Below are 21,790 nucleotides of genomic sequence, written 5' to 3' on the forward strand. Positions count from 1 at the left end.
TTCCAACAACATTTTTAACCTCATATTAACCATATATGCTGCAATTACCTAATTAACATCATATGTAGTAAACCTTCAACAGCATTTACATTGCACGAATAGATTTAATAAAATTGTAAAATTATTTACATCATTACGCTCGAGATTCCATTTTAGTATGCATCACTACGCTCAGCATTCAATTATGGAATCCTTCGCTTCGTTCAGGATTCTATGTACGCCCTCGCCGTAGATACGTCATTTTGCTTCCTTGTGACACAATATACTATTCCTACTCTTGTAACTATTAAAATATTCCTTTAATTATTCCTTAGTATCATAATAAAATATATCTTCAATACCATGAATATTTATTCCTTAAAATTTAGGTAATAATAGTAATAGAATCAGTCCAAAATTTAGCTGATACTCATTAAAGAATCTAGGGTACCGCGGTTCACTTCGAGGGGTCCTATTAACTACTATCTAGACGATCACATGGCCAAATTATTTATAAGTAAGTAAGTAAAGGGTTTATATATGTATATATGTATTTATTTAGAGGGTTAGTAGAGTTTATGTATTGGGAGGGTTACAAACTGTCTTCTTAATCAAATAAATTCATCATTAACTCTTTTGGGATGCTAGCCCAATATTTTATTACTTGTTAAATTTCTAGATTTAAGTAACCATTATTCTGCTATCCAGATTAGAATTCATACCATCAATAAAGAAATTGAATCTGTAGAATGGAAACTGTAAAATATTCTAATATAAAATTAACTCCATATTTGTGAAATATTTATTTATATCATTTTTATTATACTACGTCGGTGGCAAACAAGCATACGGCCCGCCTGATGTTAAGCAGTCTCCGTAGCCTATGTACGCCTGCAACTCCAGAGGAGTTACATGCGCGTTGCCGACTCTAACACTCCTCTCCCTCGAGCTCTTATATCATCTCTTATAGCTCTTAATTATATCATTTGTTATTATTTATTTAAATTACAAGTATATGTTAATCCCGTAGCAAGCGTATTAGTGGGTGGGTGGAGCTTCTTAATTCCGGAACTCAAATAAATAACAGAATTAATGGAGCTCATAAAAGTCCATTTGATATTTTTACCGTTACCTACACTTTGTTGTACTCAGAATTATTAGATCAGATTAAGTTTAAATCATAGAGAATTGATTTTATTTTTGATGGGGATCATTACATAACAAGTTATAGAGTCATTGTTTTAACTAATTAATTTAACATGTTTCTGAAGCATTAAATTTCCGAAATAAATTATCTAAGATTTATAGTGATATGAAAGGTCATGACTCCAAGCATATGCCAATTAAGTTTGGTAGGGTTTCGTCAACTATCACTGAAAGTATTGTGTAATTTAGAGTTAAAGCTATAAAAAGTAGCTTATAGTCAGTACAATTGCTTGATAATGGCGGGTATTGGTATAATTCCAACTGACGTATCAGACGAGAATTACTTGAATTATAATTGTGATTTGAAGGAGACACTCAGCAGATTTAAAACAAATTCAAGTAACTTCGATACTTCGCCGTCAAGTTCTTCAAACCCAAAGACGAGTCACGTCCGTTTGCCAAAGATCACCTTTCCGACGTTTTCTGGACTGTATACAGAATGGATGAGTTTCAGGGATCTATTTGTATCACTATCATCCACGACAATAATGAAATTGATGACGTACTGAAATTACATTTAGGGAAGGGACATCTCAAGGGAGAAGCTGAATAATTGTTACGACATATACCCATAACTAATGATGGTTTTTTTTTAATAAACTGATCGGCGATTGGCCCTAGTCACACCTGATGGAAAGTGAAGACAGGGCCTAAGATGGAGCTCACCGGTTCAGTAACAGCCTATTCACTCTTGTTTTAAAGAGACCGAGGTCATATTGATCAGGGAATACAGATGGCGGGAGCGCATTCCTTAGGCGTCCGTACCAAAAAGGAGGAGGCAAAACGAGCAACAAGGTTACGAGCAATGCTGGACTCTTTTGAAAAGCCGATACAACAATAAACAGTATTAAGTTAACAGCATTTTACAGCGGTTTTTCGGTCAAAAAGGCATTTCAACCGAGTCCTCCAGTGCCATCAAGCAATTACTAGATGTCACAACAGAAACTTTAAATGCCTTGAAAGGCTTAGGTATAGACACTGGTACATGGAATGTCATAATAATTTTTATTGTTAGCCAGAGATTAGATTCGGAGAGTAGGAAGCAATGGGAATCTAAAGTCAGCGAATTGGTGTTTAGTTCTGACAATTAAACAATTCAAAGAGTTTTTGGAAACAAAATACCATTCGTTGGAATTCTTAGATTCAAAATCAAACAGTTTTGTTCAAAAACAGCGCACTTATAGTTCTCACAGTATTCAAATAAATAAATCAAACCCGATTAACATGTTACATGTAGTTCAGACAATTTGTGCTTTATGCAAACAAGATCACCTTATTAGGAGTTGTAAGGAATAAGCGTAACTTTGTCCAAACTCAAAGGTTATGTTTTAATTGTCTAGGTAACAATCATTCGGTAAAACACTGCAAAAGCACAACGTCTTGCCAAATATGCAACAGGCGGCACCACTCATTATTGCATTTAAAGCCGAATCGCAGACTACGGTGGCGAATCATTCCATTGGCAATCAAGTATCACCAGTTGTGAGTCAAATCAAAAAGGTACCTATCAATGCTTAATCATCTGAGGAGCATCCATCAACCTCTACACACATCACCAGCCTTTTGTTAAGGGTGTAGGACCTCGGAAGTTATTAGCAACAGCTGTAGTGTCAGCTGAATCATAAAATGGCGGAGAATATCAACTCTTGCAAGCTCTTATAGATCAAGGGTCGGAAGAGTCATTTATTGCAAGGTCAGCAGTTCAATTACTTGGATTAAAAACCACACCAACCAGGGCAGATACATCAGGTTTGGGAGGTGAACAGGGCCGGGCAGTTTAATGAGTTAAGGAAATTAAAATGGGAACATGCATTTTTGCACGTGTATCTCGAGTTCTCAGTTCTTGGTGACTAGTTATATCCTCACCTGCATTACTTCGACGTCGCTCGCCCTCCACATATCCAAATCCCTCAATTGCTGCACCTCCCTGGCACTCCTGAGATTCTTCTTCTTCTTTAGACAGTAGACCGACAGGTCTTCGCTAGGGGCTATGGAGGTTTCGTCAAACTGTATGGAGTTAGCATCGCAGGAGGTTGCGTCGTCATCTATGGGGAGAGTGTCGTCGTGATCGATGGATGATTGGTTGGTTAGGTGTTGGTAGTTCATCTGTAGACAATAGGGTATTTGACAAATTTTTATTACTGGTATCAGTCGATCAGGTTTGTTTTGAGGATCAAATGTCTGTATCGGACCCATTGTCTTAAAGCAATACATCAACCCGACACATTAACCCGAATTAAGCATTCACACGCATACTTCATTAGTTTTGCAAGAAGCGCTGCGGCCATAAGTTCCATTTTCGGGATAGTTTGGACTTTGACAGGTGCTACTTTTGACCTTGCCATCAACAATCTGCACTTAACGTTCGACTGATGCCGTGAGATGACATAGATGCAGGCAGCGTACCCACGGGAAGAAGCGTCGCTGAATCCAACTAGTTCGCATTCAGTTGCATTTGGAAGCAAGATATGTCGTTGAATTTGCAGCTCAGATAGTCGGGGTAGTTCGTCAATGAACGTCAACCACTGCTCGCATACGTCTTGAGGAAGCGGATCATCCCAACCGAGACCCACTTTTCAAAGGTCCTGAAGAATGCACTTTGCCACAAATGTGCATGGAGCAATGTATCTAACAGGATCATAAATCGACGCAAGAGTCTTCAGTACAGATCGCTTAGTATTAACGGTATCTTGTTTATTCAAAGAGAAGCTGAACGCGTCAAACACCGGAGACCATTTTAATCCTAAAAGCTTTATTGAAACATCATCCCTGTCCTTCTGAAAAGCGACAGTAGTTTCACGATGTTCAACCGGAACGCGCTCAAACAATTGTTCAGAGTTGCTCGACCACTTCTTAAGCACAAGTCCTCCGCACTGTAGCATATTAATCAACTCGTCCTGTAATGCACATGCCTGAGAGAAGGTTGCGCATGACCACAGGATATCATCCATATAGATGCCTTGCCGTACAACTTCAGCAGCAGAAGGGAAACGTTCGCCTTCATCACTGGCTAATTCTAGCAAAGTGCGTATGGCCAGAAATGGACTCGAACTCATGCCATATGTAATTGTTTTTAATTCATAGACTTTTATCGGCTCATCAACGGACGACCGATATAAAATGTGTTGATACTTTCGGTCAGATTCGCGCACAAGGATTGCACGATACATTTTGCAAATATCACTTGCGAAACAGTATTCGAATAATCGAAAATTTGTTATAATGGCTCCTATATCACGATATAGGTTTGGTCCCGTCAACTGGGTATCATTAAGAGAGACGTTTGTAGACGTTTTTGCACTAGCATCAAAAACTACGCGCAAGGGAGTAGATGTGCTGCTTGGCCTTAAAATACTGTGGTGCAGTATGAGATATTTGCTAGGCTCGCGACCAGCATACAATTCCATGTGGTCTAGTTTCTCATACTCCAACATGAAGTCATTGTAGGCTTGCTGCAGCACTGGTGAGCGCGCAAGTTTGCGCTCTGTTGCCAGCAGTCGTCGCTCGGCTGCAGCGCGAGAGTCACCGAGAATCGGCGCATCAGGAACAAAGGGCAGCGGCACGATATACCTCCCCCCCCCCCTCATCACGGGAGTGATCTCGTACGTAAATGTCTTCAGCTAGCTGATCTTGTGGGCTGAGTACAGGTTTGCACGGCAATTCTTCTACTTCCCAGAAGTCACGCAGCGTTTTGTCCAAAGTCTTCTCTAAGGAAATCGTCAGATGGAAACTCTCTGTTGGTTCTTCGGTGTCGTTGTATAATCTTCCACTAACGACATAACCAAAAATTGTTTCAATAACTTTTGGAATGTTCGGTTTGACAGTAGTAGGCTTGTCCGTTATCAAATCGGACACGACGCCATTGTCCAGTAGAATATCCACCGATGACTTCTTGAAAAAACACGGGTCAGCCAATTCAAAATTCTTGTATTCTTCCACAACTTCTGGCGGAAACGAAACATTTGGCATTTCAGATGACACCTTCTCCACGACGACCATCTCCACCTGGAAACTCGGACCGTCCGGTTTACACGACTTCAGGTCACATGTCACCATGCCAAAGTTTTTGACAAGTTCACCTCCTAGTCCTGATACTGTGTAAGGACACTTGTTGCGAGGTAAGCCCAAACGTTGAGCACAATTCAAAGTAATAAATGAGCTTTGAGCTCCAGAATCAAGAACAGCACGGCAGTTCTGATGTTGACCAGTGATGTCAACCACTAGAGTCCTCGTAGTCCCCAACACTACACCGTAAGAACCTGAATTTTCACTCACGGAATGAAAATTCTCAGTTCCAGTTGGAGCGGGCGTCACACTCACGGAGCGTGGCGGCGCAGGCCCCGCTGCATGCACGGCAGCGCGGGGCGTCTGCAGGTTCGGCACGGCCGGTGCCTGCAGAACACTTCCATCCCGATGTAGTAAATAGTGGTGAGGCTGAGAGCAAACTCCACAAGTCATGTTGCTCTTACAACTTGACGCTTCATGACCACTTTTTAAACAGTTGCTGCATATCTTTAAGGCGTTGACACGGTCAATCCTATCTTGAATTAACAGTTTACGAAACTGTTCGCAACGATATATCAGATGATTTAAGTTGCAATGCACGCAAGTCATTTTGTTTTGGTAAGAATTATTTTGAGTATCATTAATACGCGAAACAGCTAATCCAACCTTTTGCGAAGACGAGGTCGCGTTCGAATATTTGAAACTGGCAGGTTTATGACTCGGTTGCGTGAAGTTGACAGGTGACTTCACTTTGACTTGTTGATTGTTTATAGCCCGGGAGCTAGTACTAGGAAAAGTATGTTCCAACACTTTAATTTGTTTGTTCACAAAATTGATTAATTCCGCGAATTTAGGTAATTTATTTTGATCGCGGCTTTCTTCAAACAATTTCCGAGTATGACTGTCTAGCCCGCGAAGTGCCAGATGACAAACCAGATAGTCGTCCAAGTTCTCAATCTGCAAGGCGTGAATAGCTTTCAACGAATGGTCAAAAGTCTCCACGAATGAAGTTAAATTCGCTGCACTGTCTTTTGTCAAAGGTGAAAAGTTCAGCATTTTATCCAGATACCTGCCGGTCAACGCCCTGACATCTTGGTACTTATCAAGTAAGCTTTGCCAAACTACAGGATAGTTAAAAGACGTGATCGGAAGACTCTTGACAATATTCAGTGCTGGGCCTTTGACACAAGACAGCAGATAATGAAATTTATCTATGTTCTCGAACTTGCGATTGTGAACCAAAGACACAAAGGTATCATGAAATGTGGCCCAATTCTCCACCTGACCATCAAACTCAAACAAAGTCAGCTTCGGTAAAAGTGGCCTAGCTAAACAATCATCCCTGATTTCAGTGAAATTATTTTTGGTTGGCTCCTGGACTAAACGGTTGCAGTTTAAAGCTACCTTTTTGCAAGCGAAATATAATGAGTCGAAACTTTCTAACGAGCTTATTGAAGGTTTAGCTTTGGGATTTGCCTGCATCTCAAGCATGATAATCTCCATGACAATTTTTTCGAAGTCGCAACGTGCAACGGGGGCGTCGCTGCCCATTACATAAGCCTCGCAGAGAAGGCGCGCGTGGTGTGCCCACGCGCCTTCTGAGGAGGCAGGGCTAGAAGTTACTCCCTAGCCCCCCCCCCCCCCCCCCAGAGAAGGGCCCGCTGCATGTGGCGGGCGGCGCCGGCGTGGTCACGGTTGCGTACTTAAGAGAACCCGTGGCCACGCCCCATTGGCGGCGCGCAGGCATACCGTTGGTTTTTTAGTGGGTAGTGGCGCCTTTTGCCGAGTCCCACATAACCCGCACTTTCTCCCCCGAGGGTGTGGGTATGCATAAAGCATTTTTCCAACGAAAAAAAAAAAGGTTAGGTTAGGTTCCCTTGGAAGGCAAAACATTACCCAGCTGGAGGGGATTAAAACTGGAATTTGTAAGGTGTAAACATACACATACGAGTATAGATGTCAGCCAATCAGTAACCGCTACGTCACTGACAAACTGCATCGCTCTCTCAAATATTAAATAGGCTTCAAATAACGGTACAGAAGCTTAATGTTTTATTTTATTTATTTTGTTTTATTTGTTAGAAAAACTTACAGATAGAGTATTAACAAGTTACGATAACATAGAAACAGTGATTTTAGCTCAAAATACAAATAAGACCAGCCCAGACGGAGAAATAATTCGTACAATCTGATTAATTTCTCATTTACGTTGTGTAGTGTGGACGCAAAAATTAAATCGTCTCGGTGATCCCTATTGCTTCGTTTGCAAAGACCAGTCCCCAAACTAGACATTTAAGTTGACAATTAGGTCGGAATTAAAATAATTATGTATCAATCTCATCTACCGGCCACATGTACAAAATTAAATCACCAATTTTTTAGATTTATGGCGACAATAGAGCTCTTAAAATAAACAACTTGCCCCCAAACCTACATACTAACATCGAAATTTGTTAATTTTTGCATCCGCACCTCCTGATTTGATCGGTAACGTCACAATCTTATAATCGAATCAACCACTTTTCTCGTCACATTAATATAAATCGAAATCGTTTGTGACCCCTTTATAATTATCACATGGGCAGTAAGCTAGGAGGAAATCAAACGGAGTAGCCATTAACAGGCCTTCCCCTCTGTCGAAAATAGTCGCCCAATCAATGGTCATACACAATGTATGGAATGACGTTTATCTGACATGGCTATTTTGACGTTACGTATATATTTGACGTTTCCCTCCCCTGTAAAAATTGGCAGACTTTTTTGTACATCATATTACAGACAAGGCTTCTCCGTTGGTTATATCCTCCTTCTAGGCAGTAAGTGCAATTAGGGCTACCGCGTTTAATTTCGCCGCTAGGGGCGCTAGTGTAGATGGAGGTCTTGTAAAATATCAAATGCATAGAAATGTTGGGGGTTTCAAGCTTTTTTATCGGGATTATGAATAAGCATAATTGTGGTAAATCTTGGTCCATCTTTGATTAATCATGGTCAACAATAGATACCTATAGCTCAATAAATGTTAGTTTAAAAAAAGTGCCATCTAAAATATATGCAAAATTAAACAGGTTGAAAAAATGGCACATTTAGACCTTTGTGTAGAACGTATTATTTTTATAAAAATAAGCATAGAAGAATTTTGAGATCTGTTTTTCTGGACCTACATGGCGCCAACTGGTGAAGACAAAAACGGTAGCTCTCGTATCTTACATATCGATATCATTTTATCGACATATACTCGTGACTATTTTTTCTTTGCTATTCCTGGTATCATTTTATCTGTCAATTTAGTTCGCGATATTATCCTGTCATCCTGTCTCTCTTTCATTTCATTCGCGTCGTGTCGTGTGTAGTGGTGGTTATTTTCTGTCTGTTTCAGCCGTCACGTCACGTCAAAAAATTGTCGGTGATGATCTCTTGCGTTTAGTATTATTTATTTTATTACTGTTTTTCTTTTATTTCATTATTTCCAGTGATTAATTTTTTGTTCCCTCCTAAAAAATCTGGTCTTTATAATAAACCAAGAGTACGGGTATATCTCATTTATATATCACAATATTAAATTTAACAGTTTATTTTTGGGGTGTCTTGTAGGTAGTTGTAATTCATAATTACTCCTAATTTGTGACTTATTATTTAATGCTAGTTATATAGTAGCATTTAATCGCAGCTATGTCTATTCTACAATCCTGAAGCTATACAGCTCATGTTTCTAGTATCAGCTGACGAACGACTTTCAGTAAGTATTTATAACTTTCAAACATGCATACTGCCTTTAATTAATATAGCTTGTGATTGTATTATATAATTTTTTTTTCTGAAGTAACATTTCATAACACAGTACTTAATATTTGGTGAATTATATTTAGGCAAGTAAACATGGAATCAAGTAAGAAAAAGGGTCGTCCTGCACACCCCAGGGCACAAGCGAATCCACTATCAGCTCTCACATTTGGGTAAGTGTTCTGATTTTTATTGTGAATTTCTGTGTATTTGTGAAACTTCATTTCATGCTCATGCATTGGTTTAACAAAATAATAAAGCTACAGAACCATTACAAATATTACAACGTTAAACAAGAAAAAGATTGTTTAATTGTCACAAGTTTTTACAAATATTTGATGATTGTGTGTTCATATCCTATTTCTTTGCCAGAGAAAACTGTATAGACAATGTTTGTATACTTTCTAACAAGTAATGGCCCATACCATATACATAAGTATTATGTAAGTTCCCTTTAAACCTACTTCCTTGCAATGGGGCTGTATTTTTTTTATACCACGTCGGTGGCAATCAAGCATACGGCCCACACCAACAAACATCTTTTAATGGAATTTTATGCCCTGGATGCCAGCCCTTTAAGCCAAATCTCAGAAAAAGGGGCAAGCTATGATGGAGCCATCTATGCAAACCTTTGACAGTTGCCAACCCCATTGCAAATGCAGCTTATTTATTTCTATCAAGCCAAATTTAACTTTTCATGTTTTGCTTAGAGTCTGCCCTCGCGAATATATTCTAGTTTCAGAGTGATTTATTTCATGACATTTGCCTTTGATCAAAATGTGTAAAAATTCAATATAAAAACCAAAATTTTGCATTAGCCCGGAGTCATAACCATAGTCTATCCCTTGTCAATGGTGAATACTTAAAACTACCTGTAAGGAAGTTCTACCGTATTACAGATTTTTGACAAGTTTTGAATCATAGCTCCTACTTTTGCACAACAGATAGAATTATAAGACAAACGGCTATTGGTTCTTCAATCTTTTATCCCCATTATTGTCTACCGGATTTTGAAAGAAATGAATACTTATTTTTTGTGATTTTTTTAAACATTGTCTAAAAAAACACTTTTTTTTGTATCTCAATTGCTGTGAAAGATCTAACATATACGAAATCTACCTAGGGTTTTAATTTTAAACTTAGCTTAATTAACACAAAAGTTATGTCCAGAAAACCAGTTTTTTGGTTTAAAATTGTTCAACTTTCATGCCAAATGTCTCGAAGACAATGAACTTTGAAGTAAATGTAGGACACTATATTGCTTAAAGCCATTGTTTTTAATATGATAAGTTACAAAAAACATTGGATCCCTTAATATTGTTATAGTTTGTAGTTTGTAGTATATTATAATTATGTAATGACTGTTTTTAGATGGACTTTACCTATTTTTTGGAGGGGCTTGAAACAGGAAATGGAAGAGGAACACCTATACGAACCCTTAAAAGAACACGCATCAGGTACCTTATTATGTCCATTATTTATCATGAACCTTTTCAGACTGATATGTAAAGTGCCTGCCTAGTGCCTATTGTATTGTATATCGTGTACACGTAAAGTACAACAATAAGGGTAACTGTTCCACTATCTACTATCAAATCAGTCCTGATCCTGATATTTCTGTCCTCGGTAGACTCATTTGGTGTTTGTCCATGGTTAAACTTTGACGAGCGGTCTGGCCTAGTGGGTAGTGACCCTGCCTGTGAAGCCGATGGTCCTGGGTTCGAATCCCGGTAAGGGCATTTATTTGTGTGATGAGCACAGATATTTGTTCCTGAGTCATGGCTGTTTTCTATGTATTTAAGTATTTATATGTTATATATATATCGTTGTCTGAGTACCCATAACACAAGCCTCCTTGGGCTTACCGTGGGACTTAGTCAATCTGTGTAAGAATGTCCTATAATATTTATTTATTATTTATTTATTTTAAACTTGACATGCTTTAAATTGGGTTGTGGGTTTCAATGTCCATGGCAAATAGGCTACTTTCCTACTAGTCTAATCTGCTTCTTTTATACAACTGTCAAAACAATTTGCTAATATGGATTTATATGAAAACAAGTATAGTGACATCACGGTCAACTCACCTCATTTTTATAATTCTCTCCGATTTATTAAATAGAAATTGTGTTTTCCCCTCACTAGCTCGGAAAGTTGTCTTTTATCCTTCAATACAAGCGGGGAAAAACGCGTTTTATCCACTAGTGGGGAAAGTAATTTGACCTTGGATGGAGCGTGTTTAAGTAGCTTGGCAGATAACAAAACGTAAAACGCTCATGATAATGGTTCGTTCGATATTAATTATCATTAAATAAATGGTTTGAGAATCTAATAAAAAATACCAAATTTAGCTTTATTTAATGATTTTAAGTCATAAACCTTAAAATTCCATAAGAAACGTTTGTTTTTTTATAATGATGTTAAATTCGATTAATGGTGTTAAATATAATTCTGAACGCACGAGTTGAGTCAATGCAATTTCAAAACGCATCGTTGACATTTCATACATCAGAAATGTCAAAATTGTCAACAATTTTTTTACTTAAAACCTTTTCTCACCGACTCGCGTAAAAATACACAACTTCCAGAGTTTTCTGTTATAATATCGCTATAGTGAGGTGAAAAGTTTTGTGTTACACACGGGCGCAAATGTATTTTACTTCTCGTGTGTTGAAACACTCGCTACGCTCAGGATTCTATTTTAGAACCTTTTCACCTACGCTTGCTCGTGTTTCAATTCTACACTCGCGGGTAAAATACAACTTTGCACACTTGTTTTACAAATAACTATTATAGGCCAAGCAATAAGAAGGTATAGAGGGAAATGCTAGGAACACAATTTTTAACTTCGTAGCTTTGTTTGGACTAGTTAGATGAACATATCAAAAGTCCCCGGCCGTAACCCTGGTGCTGGGAGGGAGGGGGGGGGGGGGGTTTGAAGGTTCCATTTTTCGGTTTTTCGATTCTATCTCGGAAACTATGCGTCTGAGCGACTTGGCCACTTATACAAAATGAAAATAGATTTAATTTGTTACAAGTTTTATTCGATCAAGTTTTTCGATATTTTGTATAGTTTTTGAAATATCCGCTCTTGAAGGTTTATTTAGGGCTCTCATTTTTATCTTGATTATCTACATCAGTAAAGCTGCTAGGCCGGGTTTGGTAACGTTTTCGTATAAATCGGGGTTGCTGAATTCATTTATGGTATCAACATTGACACATTTCCGAAGTAAAAACATATAAACTAAACAAATAACTTTTTTTTACTCCTCTTCACGCTTAAACCGCTGAACCGATTTTAGGTGTTTTAAGTCCCGAGGCAGGATTTAATATGGATTTTATCTCAAAAATCATACTTTGAAGGTGTGAAATTTGGTGTGAGGGGAATTCAGCTTTTTCGCCGAAGTTGAATTCCTGAGGTTAATACTGTTTAAATTTAGGTTTGAAGTCATGTTTGGTATCATTATTAACTAAATCAAACATGTAGACCATCCCAAATATTATTTAAATAGGTACAGCAGTTATTGATTCCCCATACAAATTTCCACCCCACTTTTCACACCCTTAAAAGATGATTTTGGTTATAAAAACTATCCTATGTTCTGTCCCGGGACTCAAACCATCTCTATACCAAATTTCAACGAAATTGGTTCGGCGGTTTAAGCGTAAAGAGGAGTTTTATAAAAAAACTTTTTAATTTAGTTTTTACTTAGGAATGGTGTCAATGTTTTTTTTTATACCACGACGGTGGCCAACAAGTATACGGTTCGCCTGATGGTAAGCAGTCACCGTAGCCTATGGACGCCTGCAACACCAGAGATATTACAATTACATGCGCGTTGCCGACCCTTTAAAAAACTGTACACTCCTTTTTTGAAGAACCCCATACTGTAGTCCCTCGAGAAAACCTCGGCAGGGAGCTCATTCCAGAGCCGAACCGTCCGCGGGAGGAAATTCCTCTTAAACCGCACAGTACGCGACCATTTAGGTGCTAGAGTGTGAAGATGAACGCCCTGCCGATGGCGAGCGGTGCGGTGATAGAAAGCGGCCGTTGGCATCATGTCAAACAATTCTTCAGAGCACAGCCCATTGTACAGGCGGTAGAACACACACAAGGAGGCAAAGTCTCTTCTTAGACTTAAAGGTTCAATACCACTTGTGAGTTTGGGATCGTCGACAATTCGTACAGCGCGCCTTTGGACTGAGTCGACGGGTCCAAGCTGGCATCCAGGTCCAGAGGGGAGTCGTAAGAGCTATATGCTCCAGGGGTGGAAGTGCTAAAGGGCATAACGCTGCGAGTAACTTCGGAGATAGCGCAGCACACCTCTCGACACCCCTGAGCCGCTCACGCCGGTGTTGCGCCTGGCCGTCTTTACGATGGCGCATCAGGTGCCCATCTTGCGAGTGGCGAGTCACCGCCTGCCTCGATAGCACTGTATAGCACAATGTTATGGCAGGTGTCCGGAACTCTTAGCAATAGCCCAGTATTATATTCCACCTAAATTTAAGCCATAGACCAGGACTCTTTCCACTTTTCTATAATAGCTCCTAATGCCTGCTGAAACCGGTTTACGGGTATCTATTTATGTACCCGTGAATGGGTTCCAGCAGGCGTTCTACATGACATCAAAACTCTCCAAACGGCCTCTACGTGTTGGATCTATATCCCCACGCACGCCTTATAAATGACCGGGCCTGAAAACCCGAAAGTTTGTAACGGAGATACAAATAATAATAATAATTATGGCAGGTGTCCGAAACTCTTAGCAATAGCCCAGTCTTATATTCCACCCAAATTTAAGCCATAGACCAGGACTCTTTCCACTTTTCTATAATAGCTCACAATGCCTGCTGAAACCGGTTTACGGGTATCTATTTATGTACCCGTGAATGGGGTCCAGCAGGCGTTCTACATGACATCAAAACTCTCCAAACGGCCTGTACGTGTTGGATCTATATCCCCACGCACGCCTTACAAATGACCGGGCCTGAAAACCCGAGAGTTTATAACGGAGATACAAATAATAATAATAAAATGCTTTATTGTGCACACTTCATGAAAAAAGATACAGACATTGAGAAAAGATATATATTGGTAGGTAACAACAGGCGGACTTATCGCTAAACAGCGATCTTGGCACAGGATCTTGAAACAGGGATGTTGGCACGGCTTGTGTAATAGGCATCCCCAGTACTGTCGTCTGCATAGCAATGAATGTCGTCGATAGACAACATGTCATTGATGTGCAGCAAAAACAGCGTTGGGGATAGCACAGAACCTTGCGGAACGCCAGCGTTAATGTCCATGCTATCGGAGCAGCTTCCGTCTACTACGGGTCGTATGCGTCTGCGGAACAAAAAGCTAGCGATCCATTTGCATAGTCCCTCCGGCAATCCATAAGATGGTAACTTCGGCAGGAGACCCCGATGCCAGACCCGGTCGAACGCCTTCGCTATATCTAGGCTAACTGCCTATGCCTCACCTTGACTCTCAATGGCCGAAGCCCAGCGGTGTGTGAGACACTAGAAGATCACCAATCGAGCGACCGTGTCGAAAACCATACTGGCGGTCGCTGATCAGATCGTGTTCTTCTAGGTATCTCAGGAGCTTTGCGTTAATTATACGCTCCATGACCTTAGAGAGAAGGGAGGTAATAACAATGTTGATACCATAAATTAATTCAGCACCCCCGATTTATACGAGTGCGATCCCAAACCCGGCCTAGCAGCTTCACTGATGTTGATAATCAAGATAAAAATGAGAGCCCTAAATAAACCTTCAAGAGCGGATATCTCAAAAACTATACAAGATATCGAAAAAATTGGCTGAATAAAACTTGTAACAAATTAAATTTCTTTTCATTTTGTATAAGTGGCCAAGTCGCTCAGACGCATAGTTTCCGAGATATAATCGAAAAACCGAAAAATGGAACCTTCAAACCCCCCTCTCCCCCCCAGCACCAGGGTTATGGCCGGGCACTTTTGATATGTTCACCTCCTAACTAGTCCAAACAAAGCTACAAAGTCAAAAATTGTGTTCCAAGCGTTTCCCTCTATACCTTTTATTGGGCATTTATTTCCTGGCCTATTATAAATAACCGCTATCTAGGTTTTTGTAATAATTATCTGGTGCTTTATTTTGTGCTCGGCATGGCACGGTTCCCTATTTATAATTAATACTCTTATGTAGCTCTATGTTATGTGTAGCACACATAAAATGGGTATCAAATTTCACATATATACCTACAGCCATATTATTACTAATTTGCTATAGATCAAAAGCAGCAAAAATAGGTATTACCATCACCCATGACAAGGCGCTCATAGTATACACTCCCTTTGGCTTGCCCATGTTTTGAACAGTTTGTTACTTTAATTTAGGTATTAAATACGGAACCCTAAAAAGAGTATGTTTGATTTATTTGTATAATGACAGTTAGTCCAATTTTATTGAACTTAAATATTTAACACGTATTTATGATCGGACTGTTTCTAGGTCCCCTTGGCGACAAATTTGCTCGCCTTTGGGAGGAGGAGGTGGCTCGCGCCGGTACCAAGCGCACGCCGAGCCTTCTCCGAGTCATACTGAGAGCATACGCCGTGAGATGCATGCTGTACGGATTGGTGCTGCTTTTTATGGAATGTGGCATACGGTAAGGTATTTGATATTTCAGTTTGACAAACTTATTTTTTTCCTGCATCTTACTTTCTCCTGTTTAAATAAGGTTTTTAGTCTAAATTTACATGTATCTAAACTTTGAATAAAAAGCTTTAATAATATAAAAAATTTAGGGTACTTAAACAAATATTGAACAACAAACAAACATGATACACGCTGGAATTTATTCTACGATATTTAGTGTAGTGGTTGTGCAATGGAGATATTTAGATTCCCCATGGACTATCTCCCACAAGTCCCACAGAATCCGCACGTCGGCATTATGTAGCGATTGCCTAGCTTATCTGATGAAAGCGAGTTTTCCTAATCGCTACATAATGCCGACGTGCGGATTCCGTGGGACTTGTGGGAGAGTCCGTGGGGAATCTAAATATCTCCATTGCACAGATAGGGACTTATTCACTTGTGAAATAGCAAGCCGCACTCCGTTCTATTATTTTTTGAATATTTTAATTTACATTCATAATTATTACTAATTAGTGTCTTCTTTTATACTATTTTTTTATTAGCGTGGCATAGTGTGTGCTAATCTGTGGATTTCCCATACTTCTAATCTAACCGGGTATTCGATTTTTATAACCCTAGCCAGATATCCTGAAATCGATACCTAAATCGCTCGAGTTGCTCCGTGCTCGGTCTCGGTACCTGTAGATTACCTAAGCGTTTTCGTAGAAACTGTCACCGACAGCAGCAACAGACTGAAAACAAAAGCCTTTTTTTCACATTTAAGAGTTTGTAATAGTAATGATGATCAATGGGGTTGGCCGGTCGAAATAATTAGTAGATGGCGCCAGCATAGTTTGCCCTGTCAATCCCTAGAATTGTGTCAAATTTTATTTTGTTTATAGTGTCATAATTCGTTTATGACAAGAACAAGCTGTGTTATTAAAGATAATATAATCAAGAACAACATATATTTTTTCCACGTCTACGAATATCAACGTCTCTTAGAAAAATATGATCATATAAGGAGATTTATCGCCTTCTGGCTCTCGTAACGATTTTAGAGCAAAAATGTAAAATTGATAGATTTAGTCCTTAAAATTGTACACCTTTTGTTACGTAATATCTAAATAACAAGTATTGGTTTCTATTAGCACGTCTTCTCATCTTGCCTTTTAATAATGAGGTCGCGAATGTCGCTAGCGTGCGTCACCGGTAAGTTATGACGAAAAAGGGGCAGTTTTTAAAATTCATCAAAAAATGATGGTGGTAACTGATATAAAATGTTGTATAAGAACAGTTTCAGCAAAAGTTGTAGATTGTTTAATTAGCAATATTACGTTGAAATTAAGTCGATTTTCAAGCTGTCATTGTTTTGAAGCAATTTCTGGAGAAAATTGATTTCGTCTAATTTTCGTTTACACTACGTGACACTACTTCAAAGTCATAATAACAAAAATGTAGTCTATTAAAGGTGGAGTACAGGATAGGTGTAATACAAGATTACCAATTTTAGCAGTTCAAACTTTACGAAATTTACAAATAAGACCGGCAAAATTACGCGCGTTTACCTAAACGTCCATCAGAAAAAAAATCATTACTATTTTTTTTTCTACTGATTTTTTGTAGTAGTTGTTGGTTTCTGTAAACGTCGCAGTTCTAACCTAACCTAATACCTAACCCACTTTTATAGTAGCAGTTGGTTTCTGTGAAAGTCGCAGTTCTAATCTAACGCACTTTTCTAGTAGTAGTTGGTTTCTCTGAAGGTTGCAATTCTTACCTAACCTAACCCACTTTTCTAGTAGCAGTTGGTTTCTGTAAAGGTCGCAGATCTAATCTAACCTAACCCAATTTTCTAGTAGCAGTTTGTTTCTGTGAAGGTGGCAGTCCTAACTTAACGTAACCTACTTTTATGGTAGCAGTTGGTTTCTGTAAAGGTCACAGTTCTAACCTAACCTAACCCAATTTTTTAGTAGCAGTTGGTGTCAAACAAGTAATCATCGAATGAAATAAATGCACGCACACAATTGGGTGCTCGTGTCACGTGGACTGATTTCTCTCCGCCTGCAACTGCGGATTTTTCAAATCAAACGTTACCTACCTTAATATATCAGAATACCATTTCTTTATTATGCATACCTCTCAATTAAATTTACCAAACAATTCTTAAATCTTGCTGTCCACGTAATTATTTTGCAGCATGACTATTTATAAAGCAGATATTATAACAGAAGCAGATCGATATTGGTTATAATGTTGCCCGTTTGTGAATTGTTTGCTGAACAAGAGTTGTAGGTGTAGCTCGATTTTTATTTATTGCCAGCAAACTTTTTGTATGCTGTCCAGATGATTTAATGGCATTTTTTTTTGCAAATCAGTTTTAAAAACGTCTGATCATTTAATTACTTCCCATTATATCCAACTAGGGAACAAAACCCCATTATATATTAAGCTCTCACTGAATTGCTAATTCAAGACCATTGAGCACTTTCTTATATTATCAGTATCACTTCCGACAATTATGTCAGATGATTGTATAGTTATGAATTATACGGTTTCACGCACTGTCTCTGTATGTCACCATTTCCAAGCACTCATGTCAGTGCTCGTTGACAGCGAATCCGATTCGAAATTCGATTATGTTTAACGACACGCGGACAAAGTCTCAGACAGAGGCTAGGATACTTACAATAATTATTTTTAACCTGCCTTTGTTTGCACTTATTTATTATTTGAGGGATCGTGTTACTAATGTTCGATGTATCGATCTGGAACTCAAGAAGTTACGGCTTTGTCTAAGCTTAAGACCTTTGTCCTATCCTATACCTGTCACTCTCAGGAATATTCTATAAAAAGAACACATTTATTTATTTCTTTAAACAAGTTAATCAATATTCGGGGACAATCTTTCTCAAATCGATTTACCTACTTCCAAACTATTTATAGATATAGTGTGTCAAAGGACTGTCTCATTTCAAACATAGACAAAGAGACTCGTACTATCTTTGTCTTACACTAGTACTAGCAACCAAAAGAAAAGGATGAGTATAGTTTTTTGTGTTCTTATTTACTGCCAATTTGGTTTGACCAACTATATATCTGAAGGCGACTGTACCAACTAAGGCGTACATATCATGCGACAAGTACCTAATTGTATTGCTCGATAAATACCTATTGAGAACATCCCTCGAACAAATTTAAATTCTTGTTTCTCAATTGACTATGATTAGTTATTTCAGAGATTGCCAATAAGCTTTATCAACGACGAATAGGAGCACAATCACTGATCTCTGGCTCGTTAGTATTCATTATTGTTTTCGAGCACGTGCACCGTCAATATGTAGAGCCTTGCGCATTACGCGCGCGTACTCTGGGCGCAAGCAAGCGAGCGTTCAGGTTATGGGATCTGTTATTTGAAGAAGTGAAGAAGATATACACCAAGAACGAAAAACGTAGTAGCTCAGGCCAACCGCAACAGTGATTCTCCGATTACCCGCTGTTATTACACATCTCGAAGTCACATACTGGTGCACCTTCAGTCGTACCGTAACTACCGTACGCGTACGCTCGGTGAGTGATAATAGGTGCCATGCTACTCAAAAATTTCTACAGTTAACTGTCAGCAGACGGTTTTTACGACCATAGTAGACAACCTACGAGGGGAGGTACAAATATTCGCGGAATGAAGTATTCGCAAATAAAATAAAATAGAAGTATTTTCTTTTTCAATATATTTATCCCTCGAGTTTAATGCATTTTTCAGATCGACTAATAAATTTATGTAGACAATAAAAAAAAATGTTTTTATCTTTGCCCTCAAAATGAGCCGAAATAGCCTCCTTCACTTCTTCATCGTCACAAAAAAATCCTCGTATTTCGCGCTTGTCATCCTATATATTTGTGTTCAGGACATCACACTGAATGCACTGATACCAAATATGTCCATGTTTGCGACGACATGAGCGAAAAGTAACCTAAAGCCTGTTCCGCCAATCCACTACTTCAAAAAAACGACGAAGCGCTTCGAGAAAAGGCAGGTAGTGTCCTTGCGCTTCAATTTGCTCGTCTTGGCGGGGGCACTCCCGTGCACCCAGATTAGATCCATGAAAATATAAGTTCGTATGTTATTCTGCCAACGTGATTTTGCTTTAACTAATTGTAAAATTCTGGGTACCAGTTAACTAGATATCTTTTTGATATCGGCGACCTCTAGACTAGACATGCTGTTTTTATGTATGCGAAAATGCCAAGTTCATTGATTGATAATTGTTCATAATTAATCGACGAACTGCTCATATTGCCTAAATAAAATAGCGAAAAACAATGTTATTGATATTTTGCGCCAGTGTTATTGTCCTCTTAACGGACAGATAGCGAAGGTGAAACTGTTGCGAAACTTTAATCTGGCACAGGTTTACTTAGCACACACCAGATAGCTACCTACTCGTATTGAGTATTTTTAGGTACTGCTACGGTGTTTATGTCTTTTATTTACTGAGAAACTGCACTCTTGATTTGTTGAGACGAAATATAGTTTTCTAAAGTGGATTCACTCTGATGTAATCTAATAAGCGCCAGAAAGTACCTCACTTATCTATGTCCAAATTTGTCAAAAGAATACAAAAAAATAACCGGCCAAGTTGAACTTGCGGCCCAAGGGTTCCGTAACTTCGCACATTTATAACAATGTTTTTTTTCTTAAGTACTACTCAACCTTGACTGCAGATTTCTTATAGGTTTTCCTGTCTGTAGGTAAAGAACTAATGTAGATGAAGAACTATTTTCTGTTTTTTTTTTTTTCAAAATTTTAGGGCCAGTAGTTTCGGAGATAAGAGGAGATGGAACATAACACAATATAGAGTGCAATACTTTTCCCAAAGTTGTCCCCATTGTTTTAAATTCATTTATTTTCTTAAATATGTCCGTCTTTGGGTCATAGATTTAATATGTATACCAAATCACAACTTAATTAGTCCAGTAATTTCGGACAAATAACTGACGGACAGACAGACGCACCAGTGATCCTATAAGGGTTTCAGGGTTTTAAGAGTTCCGTACCCAAAGGGTGAAAACGGGACCCTATTACTAAGATTCCACTGTCCGTCTGTCTGTCCATCTGTCTGTCACCAGGTATCTGTCTGTCATCTGTATCTCATGAACCGTGATAGCTAGACAGTTGAAATTTTCACAAATGATTTAGTACCGTTGCCGCTATAACAACAAATATTAAAAACAGAATAAAATAAATATTTAATGGTACGGAACCCTTCGTGCGCGAGTCCGACTCGCACTTGGCCGATTTTTCCTTTTGAGGTACCCTAAAAATAACGAGGGAACCGCTATATGGTGAGTAATAGTGCAACTTTGAAACTAGAGTTCTTATTGGGTTCAGCAATCATTTGCCAGTTCTAGTGCATAATAGATGTTTCTGTATGTACTGTAAATACACTAATTACACTCAAAAGCGACGACCCTTCTTGTCTGTAAATCCTGCCCTAGCTTCAAATCTAGTAAAATTCATGTCCTCATATACATATAGTTCTTGACGATGATGGTCAACAGTTTCAGTTTTACGTAATCGCTGTTTGAGAGTACCAAAACTCACAAATGTGTCACGGTCATGACAATTGCAATTATACACTTCACAGTTTCTATGCTTTACAATTTGTCTAGGTACTTATCTTATAGTTTTGCGTAATGTTAAAATTGAAGATTCGACTAAGTGGCTTAGTCATCTTTTTGAGCAGGGTTAGTGACAAATGGCCATACCACGACCCGCCTAAATATGTATAAAATTACCGGACGCTTGCAACTGGAGAACCTCCTTCCTTGTTAGTCAAGAAGGCTCTTTTGAGTTGCTTTCGTCTTATATAGGTAGGTATGTCGGAGAGGGGTTTTAGCCCTTATATTTTTTTTGGAAAAATAAAAAATAAAAAGTGACTGAAGTTCCGAATTTATTTCCGAAATATTGATACGTGCTCCAAATCGGTCTGCAGTTGTAAGAACTTAAAATGATTCACACAGTTTGTTTTCATAGAATCATTGTACTTTCATATACAAATGGTATGTATTCATTCATCAGTAATGGTATTCATTTTAAAATGGTAAGTGTAAAGTTCATGTGCCCCATATTCACGATATGTAATTTAATATTTCCTTTGAAGCTACAACGAAGTGCTCACTTATTATAATTTCAAA

General features: G+C 38.7%; 2 protein-coding genes across 2 annotated transcripts in view; one reads left to right on the plus strand and one right to left on the minus strand.

The window, feature by feature from the left end:
- Nucleotides 1-3,292, minus strand: part of LOC134754953 (uncharacterized) — a 48,102-nt gene extending 44,810 nt beyond the window's left edge. The window contains exon 1 of the mRNA XM_063691441.1: nt 3,052-3,292. Coding sequence (XP_063547511.1) covers nt 3,052-3,291 — 240 coding nt within the window. The 5' untranslated portion in view covers nt 3,292. The remainder of the gene's footprint in view (nt 1-3,051) is intronic.
- A 5,255-nt stretch (nt 3,293-8,547) lies between these two features.
- Nucleotides 8,548-21,790, plus strand: part of LOC134754055 (ATP-binding cassette subfamily C member 4-like) — a 54,869-nt gene continuing 41,626 nt past the window's right edge. Inside the window, exons 1-4 of the mRNA XM_063690114.1 lie at nt 8,548-8,926; nt 9,057-9,143; nt 10,342-10,427; nt 15,467-15,623. Coding sequence (XP_063546184.1) covers nt 9,067-9,143; nt 10,342-10,427; nt 15,467-15,623 — 320 coding nt within the window. The 5' untranslated portion in view covers nt 8,548-8,926; nt 9,057-9,066. The remainder of the gene's footprint in view (nt 8,927-9,056; nt 9,144-10,341; nt 10,428-15,466; nt 15,624-21,790) is intronic.

Source organism: Cydia strobilella, chromosome Z (genome assembly GCF_947568885.1).
Source record: "Cydia strobilella chromosome Z, ilCydStro3.1, whole genome shotgun sequence".
NCBI lineage: Eukaryota > Metazoa > Arthropoda > Insecta > Lepidoptera > Tortricidae > Cydia > Cydia strobilella.